Source organism: Mixophyes fleayi, chromosome 3 (assembly GCF_038048845.1).
Source record: "Mixophyes fleayi isolate aMixFle1 chromosome 3, aMixFle1.hap1, whole genome shotgun sequence".
NCBI classification, from domain to species: Eukaryota; Metazoa; Chordata; class Amphibia; order Anura; family Limnodynastidae; genus Mixophyes; species Mixophyes fleayi.
This window is the reverse complement of record NC_134404.1, coordinates 170,505,969-170,525,348: the sequence shown is the minus strand read 5'-3', so window position 1 is coordinate 170,525,348 and position 19,380 is coordinate 170,505,969. Positions and strand designations below refer to the sequence as shown.

At 41.8% G+C, this 19,380-nt stretch overlaps 1 protein-coding gene across 1 annotated transcript in view; it reads right to left on the bottom strand.

The window, feature by feature from the left end:
- The window catches only part of PM20D2 (peptidase M20 domain containing 2), a 66,007-nt gene extending 46,992 nt beyond the window's left edge, over positions 1 to 19,015 (bottom strand). Inside the window, exon 1 of the mRNA XM_075202766.1 lies at positions 18,302 to 19,015. Coding sequence (XP_075058867.1) covers positions 18,302 to 18,736 — 435 coding nt within the window. The 5' untranslated portion in view covers positions 18,737 to 19,015. The remainder of the gene's footprint in view (positions 1 to 18,301) is intronic.
- Between the last annotated feature and the right edge of the window lie 365 nt (positions 19,016 to 19,380).

Sequence of the window (19,380 nt, the reverse complement as noted above, 5' to 3'; positions counted from 1 at the left end):
CCGAGCGGTCCTGGTGAGATCTAGAGCAACCATAACTTGGAAACCAGCAGTTTCACTAATCAATTTTGTAGCTATGGGTTCCTCACCAGGAATCATATTTCTATTGCCACGGTGTTCATACTGTGTGTGTATGTATGGTGGTGATGTAGTCTTGTGAATACCAACCATTTCTGGTTTAGCACCTTACCCACCAGGGAGTGATAATCCTCCAAACGATGCCTGCCTATATTCAGAGTACTGGGGGACTGGCATCGTTGGATGCATCTCTCTTCAACTAGGGAGTCACAGAACTTGCAGATACAATACTCATCAGACAATAGCCCCTCACACTGCCTCCGAGTTCCTGAGCTAGCAGACCTTTTCATAACCCCCGGACCAAGTTTGATAACGGGCTGCTCTGAGTATCCTAATAACTTTTCCTCCGTCCTCAATCCTCCTTCACAAAAATAGAATGTCCTAGAAAGAGTAAAAACAAGGAAAATCCTGGAACAAAAGAAAAACAAAAACCGCCACTCCATCGCTGGAAAGATGGGGCAACGTCTCTGGTTCAGGTGTCTCGACTGCAGGCTTTAGGTCTCCCGGAACAGACTCACAAGTGACAGATCTATGTCGTCGGTCTTAGTTTTATCTTGCACTTTCTCCGGATTATGGACTCTCCTGCAGTGGGTGGAATGGACCCAAGTGTCTCTCTCTGCAACCTTCAGTGATGTAGTACTGGTCAGCAGAACTTGGTACGGGCCTTCCCAACGGTCTGTTAAACAACCTGAACGTAAGAAATTGCAGATCATAACATAGTCTCCAGGTTCAACATCATGACAGTTCGTTTCTGGCATACCAGTTGAAAGCATTTTTAGTTTTTGTTGTTGTTGCTTTAGCTGTCTACTCATTCTTATAAGATATTGTACAGTCACTTCATTATTACACTTCAAGTCGTCTTGTGGACTCACGATCAAATGAGGTTGTCGTCCGAACAGTATCTCAAAGGGAGACAGATTAAGAGGAGGTCTAGGAGTGGTCCGAATGCTATGGAGGACCAATGGAAAAGCCTCAGGCCATGCCAACCCAGTTTCAGCCATTATCTTACCAAGCTTGTTCTTTATAGTACCGTTTACTCTCTCCACCTTACCACTGGCTTGTGGTCGGTAAGGGGTGTGAAGTCTTGCACTTTATGACGGCTACTGTTCTAGGTAACTGTATCGCTGTCAGAAGTCCTTTTATGTGTTGTGAGTGTGCCACTGGTGTACCTGCTGCTGTCGTAAAGTTTCTAAGATGCCAAAGGGCCCCAAAATTGTGCACTACCCCGAAGGCGTACCTAGAGTCAGTATATATATTGGCTGATTTACCCTCTGCCAATTCACACGCTCTCCTTAGTGCTACTAGTTCCGCCACCTGGGCTGAGTGAGGTGGGCCAAGGGGTTCAGCTTCTACCACATCCTGATCGTCTACAACAGCGTAACCAGTACATAGCTCTCCCGTCTCTGTCTGTCTATGACAACTTCCGTCTGTATAAAACGTAAAATCTACATTTTCTAAGGGGGTGTTACGTATGTCGGGCCTTGCAGTAAAGGTCTGATCCAGGTGTTCCATACAGCCATGTGTGTCAGTATTCTTGCCTAACTCATCATCAACCAGGGTCTCCTCACCTCCCACCCTTTGTGTCTCTAGAGACACATACGGAAAGTATGTAGCTGGATTTAAGGTGCTACATCGTTTGATGGTGATGTTTGAGGGTGCCATCAGGGCTAGTTCCCACTTTGTGAATCTAGCTGAAGAAACATGTCTGGTTTGGGCTGAATTTAACAGAGCTGATACAGCATGGGGTGTATAGATAGTTGAATTATGTCCTAATACTACGTCCTCGCTCTTACTTACCAGAAGAGCCGTTGCGGCTACACTTCTGAGACATGTTGGGAGTGATCTTGCCACATTGTCTAATTGTGCACTGTAGTATGCTACCGGTCTGCTAGCGTCACCATGTTTCTGTGCGAGGACACCTGCTGCACAACCATCAGCTTCTGTACAAAATAGCTCAAAAGGCTTTTCATAATCAGGTATTCCCAATGCAGGTGCTCTAGTCAGACTGTCTTTAAGATTAAAGAACGCTTGCTCTGACTCTTCTGTGTGTACAACACGTTCTGGTTTTGATGAAGAGACTAGCTCCTGCAATGGTAATGCCAGAATAGAAAAACCTAGGATCCAGGATCTATAGTATCCACACATCCCCAGGAAAGTACGAATCTGCTTCTGGCTCTGCGGCAGAGTCATGTGTTGTATGACCTCAATCCTGTCGGTTGTCAGGTGTCTTAGCCCCTTAGTGAGGCAGTGTCCTAAGTATTTGACCTTAGTCTGACATGGCTGTAATTTATCCTTTGCCACCTTGTGCCCTGTTTGTGAAAGATGAAGCAACAACAATTTAGTATCATGTAAACATGACATAAAAGAATCAGAGCACAACAACAAATCGTCCACATATTGAATTAGAACAGACCCATTGTGGGGTTGAATGGATTGCAAACAGTCATGTAAGGCTTGGGAGAAAATACTGGGGCTGTCAATGAACCCCTGGGGTAGTCTGGTCCATGTGTATTGCACTCCTCTGTAGGAGAATGCAAAAAGGTATTGGCAGTCAGGGTGAAGAGGGACTGAGAAGAAAGCAGAACATAGATCAATGACAGTAAAATGACTAGCAGACAGTGGAATCTGCATGAGGATGACAGCTGGATTCGGCACTACGGTAAATTGGCTCTCAACAACTTTATTAATTCCCCTTAAGTCCTGGACTAATCTATAGCCCCTCCCCCCGTTCTTCTTCACAGGGAAAATGGGACTATTTGCTGTAATGGCTGTACGAATTAAAATCCCTTGTTGTAACAGCCTCTCAATAACAGGATATACCCCTAGTTCCACCTCCGGTTTTAATGGATACTGTGGGATTTTTGGAGCTATCCTACCATTTTTTAGATTGACCATGACAGGGGCTACGTTTGCCATCAGTCCAGTGTCCTGTCCATCTCTGGTCCATAGTGAACCTGGTATTTCCAGCAACATCCCCTTTACTTGAGATGGACTGTGTTCTACAACAGTAGAGTGTAACATTAACCTTTGAGGGGTGTCCAATATGTCCTGTACCTCATAAGCGACCTTCTCGGGTACATCTAGGAACACACCATCTGAAGTGCAGTATATGACACATCCCATTTTACATAACAAGTCTCTCCCTAGCAAGTTAGTAGGAGCCGCTGCAGCCAAGAGAAACGAATGCTTAGTGTGCAGAGGCCCAATAGTAACTTCAGCGGGTTTAGTTAGAGGATAATGTAACACTCTTCCCGTTACTCCCATAGCTGGAATGGTTTTACTGGTCACCTGTAGATTAAAAGAAGAGGTTATCACAGATCTGGCCGCCCCTGTATCTACAAGAAAATTTTGTTTCCTACCAGCTATGTCAACTATCATTGTTGGTTCTTCCATCTGACTCTCAGTTAACCTCACTGGCTGTAGACTACAGGTATGACCTGACCCCTAGCGCTGACTATTGCTTTCCCATGCAGCATTTACTGCTGCGACATGCGTGGGCAGGCATGAGTCTTCTAGTCTATGTGAATCCCTCCTTGGAGGATATCTATGTGACCCTTCATTAGGATTATACCTTCCCTTTGTACAATCTTTTCTCATATGTCCTTCTTCTTTGCAATTGTAACATCTCAACATTCTGTTATGTGGGTTATATGCTGGTGGTCGTGTATGCATTCCCTCTAATGCCTGTATACTCACCGTCATCAACTTGTCACTCTTTTCTTCCCTTTTCCTAAAAATATTTTTGTCATGTTCCACAGCAACTTCTCTAAGAGAATCTACCATGCTGCCTCTCCAACCAGGGGTTGAGGTTTGTACTCTTGTTTTTAGATTTTCCTTTAAACCATCCATCAGTACTGTTACCGCTACTTCCCTATGATGTGGGTTCTCCCTTATATCTGATACCCCCGTAAACTGTGTCATTGATGCAAGAGCTCTACCAAAATAATCCGCTGCAGTTTCACTGTCTTTTTGTTTTATGGTGAAAATCTTACTCCAATTTACCACTACTGGAAAATATATGGCTAAATGTTTGACAATTTTTTCTATATTCCCTTGGTTAATCTCATCAGTCAAGGTGTCATCTTCTTCCAAATAACAATCTTTAACAAATTTTTGTATGTCAGTATTGGGAGAAAGACAAGCCGTCAACACTACACGCCAATCCTTATTGGTTGGTTCGTGAGCATTTCCTAAGTCCTTAACAAATTTCTGACACTTAGCCAACTCTCTTCTAGGATCTGGGAATTCAGTAATAATGGAACGTAATTCTGATCTAGTCCAGGGACAATGCATTGTAACATTTCTTAAAGGAACTACACCATCCTTATCCGGTTTCCCATTGGGAACTGATATTGTGCGGACTGGGTACGCACCTACTGGTTCACTGGTTTCAGAAGTCACTACTGGATCTGTTGTTTCAAGATTTAGGACGCTTTCACTCCTAGTGATCACGCTACTCTCACCTATCTCAGCCATTTTCTCATACTTACGCTGAGCCTCTAGTACACTAACAGCATGGGCAATGGCCGAAATCACAGTGGGTTCATCTTCATTTTCTGATACACTTGTTTTAAACTGGCTTAAAACAGGATACAACTTAGCAATTTCTCTTTTTTCAGTTTTAATAACGGCTGTACTTACCCCTCCCGCTACATAAAGAGGCAGGGGCGCGCTTGCGCTGAGTTCGCCACGCTTCTCAACGGTTACGTCCTCTTTGCGCGCGGTTTTCGCCACGCCTACTTCCGCTTTGCATTCGCTGCTCTGCCACGTGTTACCTTCCATTTTCCACAATTTTAAACAATCATTATGTTTATTCCTCACTTTCGTTAAGTTAATCAACCATACTTTATCTTTTACAGTATTTAGTACCTCTGCATTAAAACTCCCTATTGTTGGGAAAGGCCTATCACAATCTTTGGTCATCTTGACCCACGTGTCGCAATACGCAGTTGCGTATGCACCATATTTCTTACACACGAGAAATCTCGCTGAACCAATAGGACCTTCCTTAGGCAGTACCTTGGCCTTCTCTAGCGTTTGCTTAGCACCCATATTGAACAATAGGGTCCCAGAAATATCACAATATCCTGCCACAAAATAGGGTTCCAGAAATAACACAATATTCAGCCACTAATTTTCAACACTACCGCTAGAGATATTTTACCGGCCTGTGGACGTATTTGCTACAAGCCGCGTCCACTCGCTTCCTCTTGTATTAAACAAGGACCCCTAATACAGAAATATCAATGCGGACTAAAGGATTATCAGCTTCCTGATCACCCCTGACTCTCCAACAAAATCTGTTGAGTTTATTACGCTTGGCAGCATCCGGTAAAGTCAATTACCAGCCTTACTAACGTAATTCCTCCCCGTTACCCCCAAGTCGCAATCACGGCTTTCCTTGCCGCGCGGTGCAATCGCAACGCTTAAAGCTAGTCTGTAAGCGATACGATTACCCTTGGGTGCACGAAAACTTATTCAGTTTCCGCCCCCCCGGTATACCTGCCTTGTATACCGTACACCAGTTGGGCACCTGCCTCGTCAAACAGCAACTGACACTCTATTTTACAATAGATAAAACCTTAGTGTATTTAAAGTCAACAAATCACACGACATACACCTATTCTGCGCAGAAAATAAAAGAATTCCCAACAATAGTAATAATGTCCCAGAGGTTTTCACAAGTGATTTATACTATGCATGTATAACTATCAAATCGATTGTTTAACCACGTGGCAAATCTACCGGAAGTTCGCGTATGCACAGCAGGAAATACACATACGCTTAGCAATGCAATACAGTTAAAACGCACAATGACAGTAAAAAGAAACAGTTTTCTCTTTTGTCCCTAGGTTCTAGTTAGCGTGCCCTAGACAATGCAAAACGGACATTCGGTTTCACAACACAGAGTAAAATTCAGGTTTTGAACACATTGCGTTCTTACCCGTATATGACGTGTCTCCACCCTTTGTTACGGAACCGAAATCCGTTGGTCTTGCGTATTATCGGCAACGAAACCTCCAAAGCTCATGAGCCCCCAAATTGTTATGTGCGTATTGTCGCTAACCAATAACGATTGTCGAACCTCGATTTGTGTTTCCAACGCACAAAGATTTATTCGCAAATAGTAGAATAATATGCTCAAGCGAAGTGATAATAAATACAGCCGTTACTTATCGCAGGCGCTCTGGATCCAGTGTGCAGTCATTCAATCCTGAAGTCTGGGGACAAGATGTCTGAACACTAGATGTGAAGCTGCTGCTTATATACACACAGAAATACAGTAATACAATGAAGATGGTATAGCTTGCATCTATTGGTCCAGATCTCAGGAAGGTCCAAGGGGTTGTCAATCATTGGCTAGTTCATCCTAAGGAATCCAAAGGAGGGGGTCACCTCTCCAGGGGGTATGCTCGGCTTTTCCCGCCAAGATTCCTTAGTCTTAAGTAGATCATAATTCCCAATCATTCATAACTTGTGTATGCACTCTGCGATTCCTTCGCAGAGTGAACCAAACAGTAGGAAATGTTAAGAGGTTTATTATGATACCACTCATGATATGATTCCTTCAACCTGTTCCGTATATATTTCACTAATATGCATGTAATTTTAATATAACATATAAATACTACTATATTTCGACATAACTGACTATGTGTTGCAACTACCATTAATGTGTACTATTTTATAAGTATGCGTGTTTGTGCGAATGTATGGTAAAACACCAATTACTGTTGCTGCCACGTGTAGTGGATGCGTACGCCCTTTCACGCCGTAGCGTGCCCTTGTACGCCGTAGCGTACTGTACGCATCTTTTCAGACAAAGACAACCAAGTTTGCCTGACTTAAATTGAAATGACTTTATCCAATTTGCTGACTTCGACAGAATGTACTTTAGTCCAGCGCAGTGGATAATACTTTCCGTGTTGTGAAGGTGCTTAAACCACTCAAAGTAGTCACTTGTGAAGAGAGTGCAGACACTGTTAGCTTGAGTCAAGTGATTCCCCTATTTAGACTTTTTGATAGGCAGCAAGAGAAATTAAAGGAGGAAATGAAACAAAGCAATTCCGCTAATTATGTTGGACTTGTAGATTAAGTACTTCATTCGCTTCGCAAGGATCCAAGAGTTATCAACATCTTGAAATTGGATCATTACATTTTGGCAACTGTGATCCTAGGTTTAAGAGCTATGTCTTCTCTTTCTTTCCAACTGAACCATATCTCAAGAGATGCAATTGTCACTCACCGGAGTGTGAGTGCCTCCACTCTGGTACGTGGGTCTCCATCTTTCCTGCTCACACCTGTGTGGAACCGCGGCCGTCCGCCATCATGTTGCACTGGGCATGCGCAGGTCCCTTTAACAACTACACCTGACCACTAATGTGATTGATGGATCAATCACCCCTCCCTACTTAAGGCACCTGCAGCCTTAGGTAGGGGCCTGATCTTGAAGTCTCACTCCCAGTGAACTTCTATAGGTGTGTGCAGTTTCCAAACTGCTTCCAGCTCTACTCCTGTGTGCAGTTTCCAAACTGCTTCCAGCTCTACTCCTGTGTGCAGTTTCCAAACTGCTTCTAGCTCTACTCCTGTGTGCAGTTTCCAAACTGCTTCCAGCTCTACTCCTGTGTGCAGTTTCCAAACTGCTTCCAGCTCTACTCCTGTGTGCAGTTTCCAAACTGCTTCCAGCTCTACTCCTGTGTGCAGTTTCCAAACTGCTTCCAGCTCTACTCCTGTGTGCAGTTTCCAAACTGCTTCCAGCTCTACTCCTGTGTGCAGTTTCCAAACTGCTTCCAGCTCTACTCGTGTGTACAGTTTCCAAACTGCTTCCAGCTCTACTCGTGCTTCAGCTTCCACGCTGCTCCCTGCTCAACTCAGCGGCGGTTCCCATACCGCTACAACGCTTTACTTCTCAGCTGATTCCGGATCTACACAACTGGGTATGCTCTACTGACTATTGACTATTGCCTATTGCTCGCATACCAGTTGTATCCATTGTTGTTTGCTGCACAGGGTACAAGTACCCATATAGACTGTGTTACTGTATTGCTTCATTTAGGACAAGCTTTCACTCAAGCTTCGATATCTCCTCAAGCTACTACTTAGCGTTATTGTGCATATCTGCTGTGACCAGCTTCTCCTCCCTGCAAAGCATCTACTCCATACAGACTATTCATTGTGCCTTCCATCTCTGCCTCACAAGACATTGCTCTACTCGCGCTGTTTCCATACAGCCACAGTTTGCCTTTCAACTTCGCTCTCCTGCACCTGGACAAGTCCTCATTCCTTCTCACAGCAGTGGTATAACTTGCTGCACGCAGACCACTGACTTCCCTGCTACCTACCCGCACCTGGACAAGTCCTCCTATCACAGCGGTGGTACAACTTGCTATACGCAGACCACTGACTCTCCTATTACCTACCTACACCTGGACCAGACTCCTCACCATAGCGGTGGTACAACTTGCTGAACGCAGACCACCGACTACCCTGCTTCCTACCTGCACCAGTACTATTCTTCCCATCACTGCAGTGGTACAACTTGCTGTACGCAGACCACTGACTCCTCCTCTACCTACCATCACCTATCCACGTCCACTCCTCGTATCTACATTATCTTCAGCCTCCAGTTTACTGCTCCAAGTCGCTGACTTTCCTCTAACCATAGCTGCAAGTCGCTGACTTCCTCAGACTATCTCTACTCTCCTGCTGTTGTGTCGCTCCAATCATTCACCTGCCTGCTTTGAGGTGCGTGCCATAACCCCGCCTCTCTAGCAAAGTTCCATCTGGTGAAACTCGGGTAAGCAACTCCTAGTGCCCGTGACAGCAATGAGCTCCTGGTCAGCAAGCTGACAGCTCAAATGGTACATGACACAATGACGTCTCCTCCTTCAGTTTCTCTGGAAATTGCAGCTAGGAAAAAAAATAGCTTTCCCAAGACACCCAGGGGTATATTTACTAAGCTGTGGGTTTGAAAAAGTGGGGATGTTGCCTATAGCAACCAATCAGATTCTAGCTTTCATTTATTTAGTACCTTCTACAAAATGATAGCTAGAATTTGATTGGTTGCTATAGGCAACATCCCCACTTTTTCAAACCCGCAGCTTAGTAAATCTAGCCCCCAGTGTTGATACAGATGAGTCTGCACAACATTTTGGCATTTGGTCTGGTCTAAAAGAATTGCCCAAGAATCGTGACAACTCTTCCATAAAATTAACTACAAATTCCATGAGGAAGGCCATTAACGGTAATTACATCAAAGTACACAGACTTCTGTAATGGTGGATTCCAGTGGGGATGAATTAGTATTGTTTGAGGATGATGTACACACTGATGAGGGCGAATATGATAACAGATTGCAGGTTCTGAGATCTAGTTGAGAGTAGGGAGATAGTTGTTGCTGGTATGCTTGGTAATATTTTTGGTACAATGGCATGTTGGCAATTTTATGTTTTTCTACAGTTGACTTTCACCTTTATTAGAGAGGTGTTTTTTATTCTTTAAAAAGGTACAAGCTTTTTATTTACATTTTGGTTTCCCTGACTTAAATCACTATGCACTTGAACATAGGCTTTATCCATGAGGTAGAGGGATTAGTATCATCATGACTGAGACGGAAGAGTGACAAGAACAATGTGACTGAAGACTGGAGAGTGACAAGGACACTGCCACCCCTCCTGTTTCTGTATGAGCTATGGCACAGTAAAATGTCACTGGAGACTTTTAGTAACACTGCCAGCCCTATTATTTGAATCTCTGTTTCAGCACTAAACACTGCCATCTCTCCTATTTCTGGGTGAGCTATGGCACAGTACAATGTAACTGCAGATTTTGAAGAACACTGCCAACCCTATTATTTCTATTTCAGCAATGACAATTAGCAGTGGAGCTCTCCTCTTTGTGTGTGAGCTATATAAAACAGTACAATGTGACTGCAGATTTAGACCAAGACTGCCAGCCCTATTATTTTTATTTCAGCAATGACAATTAGCAATGGAGCTCTCCTGTTTGTGTGTTAGCTATATAACACTGTACAATTTGACTGCAGATTTAGACAATGAATGCCAGCCCTATTACTTCTATTTCAGCAATGACAATTAACAATTGAGGAATGGAGCTCTCCTCTTTTTGTGTTATCTATATAACACAGTATAATGTGACTGCAGATTTAGAAGACCAAGCCTGCCAGCCCTATTATTTCTATTTCAGCAATGACAATTAGCAATGGAGCTCTCCTGAATGTCACTGGAAACTTTGAAGAACACTGCTACCCCTCCTTTTTCTTTTCTACCTATGACGCTGCCCAACTGCACTAGAGACTGCCAAGAACCGTGCTACCCCTTTTGTGTCCCTCTGTGAAATGGTGCTGAATCGCTGTGGAGGGTGGTACTTATAGAATTCAAAACTCGCGAGATCCGACGACGTAACAATGACGTTTTGCCTCGTTTTCAATTCCGAGGATGCGTGAAAGTACAGAGCGATCTGCTAAGTTCGGGAGTGTTTGGTTCTCGGGGAACCGAGCCTGAGCATCTGTAATTATATAGTGCAGCGCTTCCTCTTCAGATTAATGGCCATTATATAAAAAATACACTTGGCTATTAGATTTGTCTTACCAAGTATATAGGCAAACACCATCTTGTTTATCGTAAATCCACTTTTAATAAAGGGTCCCAAATTTTCTCAGATGCCAACACCTCCTCATTATCTGCCAAATATTCTCACTGACTACCTCCCAAACATTTAGGGATGCTTCAGGAATTGCTAACCTATTTCTTCTACATCATAATTACTGCATTTTTGCTTTCCATATATGGTAGATTTCATAATAAGGAATGAAAAAAGAAGGAATCCATAAGCATGACTAGAGGACACAAAGTTTGAAAATATCAAACTAAAAAAGATCAGGGGGTAAATGTATCAAGCTGAGAGTTCTGAGGCGGGTTTGAAAATTGGAGATGTTGCCTATAGCAACCAATCAGATTCTAGCTATCATTTTGTAGAATGTACTAAATAAATAATAGCTAGAATCTGATTGGTTTTTCAAATCTGCCAGAAAACTCTCAGCTTGATACATTTATCCCCATATGTAAGTTTCCAGCACTGTATTTCACAATCATATAATATTCATGTAGATTTAGTGAAATAAAAATATGTAAAATTATATAAATTATAGTCAAAGTGTACATACTATATTGGTACCTTAGTATCATAAGCAAGTGTTTGTACAGAGACACTCATCCACATACTGGCATCCTATCTGCTTACACCACATATCACAATTTCCAGAGTGCAGCAAAGGTTTATGTGGACATATGGCGTTTAGGTGTTACTTTTTGAGGTCCACATACAGAAAGTGGAATTTTTTAGAACATTTTTTAACAAATAATCAATAGTACTGTATAAACCTATATCCAGAGACATGAAGTTAGTGGATTAATCTACTTTCCCGGAAAACAATACTGTTACTGTGAATCTGGCATGCGTCTCTGAAAAGGTATGTTTGGATTTAAAATCAGGCCGAATGCTAGCCTGCAGATACTACAGTTGAAAATGAACATGGTTTAGGGACAACACGTTTGGGGCCATAAACAACAGTAGAACATAAAATAGGTTGGTTTAGCAAACTAAAGCTATTGGTGTAAGCAGATAATTCATTTATTTGTAAGTCTATTTAAGATGATAATGTTACTAACTGATATGTCAAAAAGATCAAGAAAATTAGTATCTCCACAACGAATACTTGCACTAGAGCAGACCTGGCCAACATGTGGCTCTCCAGCTGTTGTGAAGCTACAAGCCCCAACATGCTTTGTACTTTCAAATCACTTGGAGAGTCATAGGTTGGCCAGGCCTGTATTAGAGAAATCGAAGGAGGCTAAAGTGGAACCTACGATATAACAGCAGAGCCAATCAGAAAGGTCAGAACCAAAAACTGCATGCTCTCATATAAAAAACATTTAAGTTGAATTTGCACTAAAAGAGTTAATCTCATGGTGTAAGCATACAGGCTATATGCAACTCTGCAAAAAATATACATGTACATGTAGGCATATTCTAAAATAGAACTAAACAGGAAGATATTTCTGAAGCACAGATCACAGTACAATTTTAACTTCCCTTTGGTGTCTGAGAAGTTACTGATGAAGTAATTTACTACTCTTATTTCCCTGCTCACTGTATGCTGGCATATATCCGATAAAGTCATCCCATTTGGAATTATGTATACAGACATCCCTGACAAAAGTCTAGGGGGTATATTTACTAAACTACGGGTTTGAAAAAGTGTACTAAATAAATAAATAAAATCTAGAATCTGATTGGCTGCTATATGCAACATCTCCACTTATTCAAACCCACAGTTTAATAAATATACCCCTAGGTATAAGTTTCAGCAATCGGAGAAACAGGAGACTGGAAACGAGAAGCCAACCAGGAGGAAAGACGTTGGCTCCGGTCCCTCTCTAATGAGCGTTCCTGCTAACGAATACCTACTTTAATACTAAGAGAGATTAGATTGTCCAGGTTAGGAGGGAGATCACGAGAAGCTAAGGTATCCTTAATCTGGTCTGAAAGTCCTTGCTAGAAGGTGGCCACCAAGGCCTTGTTGTTCCATTTTAATTCGGAAGCTAGAGGTTGAAATTGAACAGCATATTGTCCTGCTGAGAGTGACCCCTGCCGGAGGGCAAGAAGACTTGAGGCAACTGAAGACACCCTACCAGACTCGTCAAATACTTGGCGGAAGATCTCAATGAAAACAGAAGAGTTACGGAAAGAAGCATCATTGCGTTCCCACAAAGAAGAAGCCCAGGCCTGTCCGGTAAGAAGGGAAATTATGTAAGCGACTTTAGCCCTCCCTGAGGAAAAATTCTCTGGGACAAGTTCAAACTGGATACAGCAACGGTTTAGGAAGCCTCTGCAACCCTTAGGGTGTCCATCATATTTCTGAGGAGTGGGTATGTGCAAATTCGTGGAGGAGGCGGAGCTGGTGCTGACAGGAGGTGTAGTGGAAGAAACAGGTTGTGAAGGGCTCAGAGCTCCCTGAAGGGAATCTAAATGAGATATATCTCCTTGGATGCACTGGAGTAGTTGCGCCTGATTAGTCTGTTGTTGATTCACGCGTTGAGCCAAGTGGAGAAGGAGATTATGGGCAGAGGGTTCACCATTACCATCTGACATGGCCAGAGTATACTGTCAGGCTTCAGGGAGCAAGGACTCAAAGTAGGGAAACCACTAACCGGTATTAGCACCACTGAACCAGGAGGTGCGGAGTCTAATATACCCCTGTACGCAAGTCGCGGTCCTCCAGGACAGTTACCAGTGTAGCGATTGGTCAGAGCGGTCCTGACCGTGCCAGAAGCCAAATAGAGACAGGCGGTACCAATGGGTGATCCACAGAGAAGTCAGACAGACCAGGGTCAAACCGGGAGGACAAAAAGCGGAATCCAGAAGAATAGTCAAACTAGCAAGGTCACAACAGGAACAGAACTCAATCCAGAAGGGATGTCAGGGAAGCCATGTCAGAACGAAATACAGAAGCAGAAATACAAATAGCTGGAGAACAGATGACCTGATACTCTGGCACCATTAGGGTGTCAGAGTCAGCGCCCGAACAGGGAAGCATCCCGTTGCCTAGCAATGGGACGAGCAGAGCGCATACGCCCGGCGGCGTTGAGATGGCCGGGGACGCTGTGTGCCTGTTGCCTAGCAACAGGACGCCCCGGCCGGATCCGTCCCCACTTCGTGGAGAAACCCCTGTAATAAAAAGAGAAATAGCAGGTGGATAATTGGACAAACCGTCTACGTCCATCCATCTGGAATTCTAACATGTAACACAATACTGGATGCTATGCGATCATAGATAATAGCAACTAACAATAGAATGCAATGAAAACAAACAGACAAAAATGTAAAAATATCATGCGTATAAGAGTATACAGCGCTTCTGAAATCTCATAGGCAAACCACAACATGGGAAGATGCAAAACTATCTATCCAAAATACTCCTCCCCAGAACAGAGAGCCAAAAAATACAAATCAAGGATCTTTTAAAAACCATTTTAGTTCAAACTCTAAGTTCAAACTTCCTGGAGACAGGGTATTAAGGTCATAGATCCTTTTTATTTCTCATTTAGCCAGAATGGTGAAGGAATCTGTACATCTCCAATTTTTCTCCACTTTATCAATACCTAAGAATTTTTTTTTAGACCGCTGATAGAGCTATTATGACAATCCTTAAAATGAGAAAAAACAGAATGATTTTCAAATCCCTTTTTAATATTACGGGACAATCTTATTTTCGGGGATCGAAATGTACGTCCAACATAATAGTCCAAACTTGCATTCAAGTAGGTATATCACATTGGAAGTATTACAACTTAAAAATGTTTTAAACACATAACGGCGGCCATTGACTACAAAATGGGTGATTTTACTTTTTTGGCCAGAGAAGGTGGCCCTACAGCCGATACAAAGACCACATCTAAAAAAAATCTTGGAAACAATGCCTGTACTATTGAATCCTTCAGTGCACTCCTCACCAACTTATCATGTAAATTGGGAGCATGTTTATAAATAAATTTGGGTCTATCAGGTTTTTATACTTGTGGCCTTTGTGTCGGCTGTATACTCTTATACGCATGATATTTATTATTTTTTTGTCTGCTTGTTTTCATCGTATTCTATTGTTAGTTGCTATTATCTATGATCGCATAGCATCCAGTGCTCTGTAACATGTTAGAATTCCAGATGGATGGACATAGACGGTTTGTCCGATTATCCACCTGCTCTTTCTCTTTTTATTATAGGTGTTTAAAATTCTTGATGTTTATGTTTAATATTAAGTGTGAAATGTTTTTAATGCCATTCTTATGTATGTGTATTGTATTTTTTATGTTTTTTATTTTTATTACTTAAGTGAATTAATATGCCATTCAGGAAGTTAATTCCAATTTGACCACGTTTGTTTTAAATACCATTCAGCATATTCCCCTACATCGCCTTGAAAAAGACTATCTCAGACAAAACGCTAGACAAAAAGGATATTGTGATATTAACGTTTACATCTGTTTTCCAAGCTTCATAAAGGATTTGTATTATTCCATCGTAACTATATTACACTATATATTTCTTATCCTATTTTATTATATGTGATTATTAACATTTTTGGATCCTGCTGAACTCGGAATTCGTGGCTAATGAGATCCATCATCACGCTATTGGAAAGAAGCATCGGCTGCTATTCAGAAGTTCAGTGGAGACGAGCATCTAGCACTCCTGATCAATTGCTTGGAGTTTCTGATGTGATTTTCATTCCACTTTCTTGTAGGAAGGATATTGTGATATTTCTGTAGTTATTTGCACTTCTATGTGCCTCTTTTTTTATGTGTTTTTTATTTAGTATTTTATAACTGTGTTACACTATATCAGGGGCGGACCTAGATTTAATTTTTAGGGGGGCGATTTTGCAATTTTGGATAATCACGCCCCTCCTTCATTCTGATTGGCTGGCCCCTGAAAACCCCGCCCCCCACCCGTGATTGGTCCGCCCCCTCCATCCCTTATGATCGGCATCTTGGACCCAAATTTAAAGGACTTCTACTGCTAGGTGGGGCGATTGCCCCGATCGCCCCCCCCCCCATGGATCCGCCTCTGCACTATATATTTTTTCCTTTTATTTCATACAGCATTCCATGTTTTTGGGTCTCATGGAACCTTGAGTTCTGGTCGTCAAGATCCGGTGGTGATCATTACGTTAATAAGGAGGATTGGCTGTGGTTATTTTGTAGCCCACCGGAGATTAACCTCGGGCACAATTGACTGTTCGGTCTGGATTATCAGACGCCATCTATAATTTTACCTCTATGTGAGGATTTCCATATGTGGACGGTAAACATTTAACAGGTTGTTTTGAAGGACATTTAAGGATCATATTTTATATTTAATTATTTGTGTATTTTTGGATGACTTTGTTTCACATATTTTGATTAGAGTTTCTCTTTTTCTCTATAGGAAGCGCCTATATTCCATTCCCATTTTTGTTTAGCTTCTCTTCTTCTTTGAGGTTAGTGTGTACCCCATGGGTGGGGATAGGGCAGAATCCTTTAGAAGCGCCTGGCTGTTCTGTTATTTTTATATATTTTTAAATATTTGATCCTTGTTGGATTGATTATATAAAAAAAAGTACAAAAAGTATACAGGAGAACTGTAATGTTTTATTTTGTCACATCTGCTGAAATCACAGTATCATAGCAATATTATATTTTATTAGAAAATTGAGTTAGCTAGGAGGGCAAGTACATTTCTTTATTTTTATTTTATTTTTTTAAATATATTTCCCTTCAACTTTTGTTCACTGTTCCTTGTTATGGCCCATATGGTTTTTTTAAAATTATAAATTCTTCTTCATTTGTTTCTCTTCCTTTTTACTGTGTTCTATTTTCTGACAATAGGGCATATAGTCATCTCTGGGCTCCTATGTGCCATATTTCCTGAGGTGTGCTTTTTTTTGCTACTGGAAATCTGTAAGTTAGAATGCTGGATTTACTACAATTAAATATCCTTGTTTGTTTGAATTAGTATGGTTAAAGTAAATGTACATATATCTTTATCTTCTAATGATTTCGGCACACTAAAATGTACCAGGGGTTGATATACAAAGACATTATTTTCCTTGTTTTCTGCTTCTGAAAAAGGGAGCCCTTGTGTTTCTCTAACAGGAGGAATATAGAGGGTGAGGATTTACTATTTCCTGCCTATGTAGGTTGCTGCTAGAGTGCTGGTTGCTGTCTGACGTGCTTGGAAATATTTGTTTTTACGATCACACACTTCTCTGATCTGAAACAGATGCTGCTGTTTAAAATGTATCCACTGCTGAAACTTATACCTAGGTAGGGGCAAACGCAGGATTTTTACGTCCCCCCCCCCCAAAAAAAAAAATATAGAGAGAGAGCAGCTACGCATGCGGCCACACATGCGCAGCAGCGCCATTTCGGCGATGCTGAATTGTACAGCAGCCGCGGCGCTATCAAAGAAGCATCCGCGGCAGTGCTGCATTGTAGTACAATACAGCACCTCCACGGACGCTTCTTCAACAGTGCCACGGCTGCTGTACAGTACAGTGCTGCTGTGTAGGGGCAATGTTTAGCGCCCGTTCGTTCGCTGAGGGGAACCAGAAACCCCCCCTGCGTGCACCCCTACTAGGGGTATATTTACTAAACTGTGGTTTTGAAAAAGTGGAGATGTTTTATCTATTGGAAGCCCCTATATTCCATTCCCATTTTTGTTTATTTTAAGGATCGAATATTGTTACATTACATATAATATAAACACTGTTACAATATATTTCTTTATAACAAACAAAAGAAAAAACTAAAGGGGGGGGGGCAAGGGAGGTGAAGGAAACTAGGGTGGAGAGGAAGGGGAGCATGTGCTCTTGAGGGAGGTAAAACAATGTGACATGTTAAAACTACTGTCTGAGAGACTACACAATATTTTTTTATTCTAAGAATAAGGAGATCGTGAATGACATTATAATGGCATCTCACAATAGCAATAGGTAAATAAATGATAGACAAAGTGATGAACATTAGTTGTCAAGACAATATTACAAAGAATGTTAATTGTATTTTCAATTTGTTACAAAATGTAATAGCTATAATTTTGCCTAAATGAATTGTTGAATCTCTTCTCATACCCTACACTTCTTAATACCATACTTCTGAATTGTGCTTCTTCTATAAATATATATAACTAAATTGCTCATTTGGTGGCTGCAAAAAGTATTTATTTGGCTCAACTATTTATAGTAAACAAACACAATGTATGCCAGTGCTTCTACTGTCTATCGCTATGTGTACGTGTCATGGCTAAATTGAGCACAAGTATGGGGACATGTATAAAATATTAGGACCATGGTTACCAGCCGTCAGTAAATTTACTAACATTTAATAAAATAATGACTCACATTTTTGCATCTGTGAGAAAATACTCAGAAAACATGACAACTGAGTTGCAAATTTCATTTATCATTCACTACCCCAATTATTATAAGTCTGAATAAGTTTATGGGTCCGCTATTTTCAGTCTTTGCATCTATATTCCTCTATTAATTTTTTTACACATCCTATGTAAATCTATGTGTAAATAAAATAAATGCTTGTGATCAGTACATTTTATACACCTGTAAGTAAAAAATATTTTTAAGTTGGCAAATCTGACTATAAGCCCTCACCTTGACCTGCCTTGGTGGCAACACATTCTCCAGAGCTTTCCTCAGCCCCAGCGCCGCGGCTGCCCCGACCTCAGCAATCAGGTTGTGCCCACAGCCGTGTCCCAGCCCGGGCAGCGCATCATACTCACACAGAAAGCCCACATGTAGGAGCGGGATGCCGGGCTGCCCAGTGTGCCATTCTGCTCGAAAAGCGGTGTCCAGGTGGTAATGGGGCTGCACCTCCCATGACCTGCTGGAGAAGAAGCTGGTAAGCAGATCATGAGCCTTATGCTCCTCATAGGCCAGCTCTGGCTGGCTCCATATGCCATGGCTCAGACTGTGCAGCTGCTTGGACTCCTGGTCAATAACGTCGTTTGCCCGCTGTTTGCATTGCTCCAACAACTGCATGTTGGCACTGCCACTGTCCACTACGCACAGCTCTCTGTCCGGCCCCATAGCAGAGGGACGTTTCTCCTATCTCTACTCAGCAAATGAGAAAAACAGCCCGATGCTGACAGTTATCTTCACCAACACCAACTTGTCACCGTGACATCATTTTACCTGGAAACTGGCTTCAGAACAAAGAGTGTACTCTAAGAATTTAACGTATGACCGTCTGGGAAATGTAGTCGTAGCTACGGCTTCTCCATAATACATCCCTATGAATTAGCGTCCCATGGACTCCACTTCCCAGAGTCACTCGGGGCTTGTTTTTCAATACTCCTTAAGGAGTGCAGGCGAGGATAGAGTTCCCATACTCTGCTATTTTTACTTTATACGTAGTTCCCCTTATTCTGTTCTGAAATATAAGAAATTAAATGTGAGATATATAAAGATAAATAGGCAAAGCCGATTTTCATACTAACGTAATATGCTTCGAAAGCTAACAAGTAAATAATAATATCATGGTACACCGTATCTCCCGACATATTAAATGGACACAGTTTTAGCGTTCTAAAAATAGATGCTTTGGACATTTATCACAAGTTTATATTTATAAAAACGGATACTACATTTATGTAAATTGCATTGAAAAATGTTAGTGTTTTTCAAACATGAACATTGCACTTGTTCTTTGACAAGTTTTACCTGTTAGGACA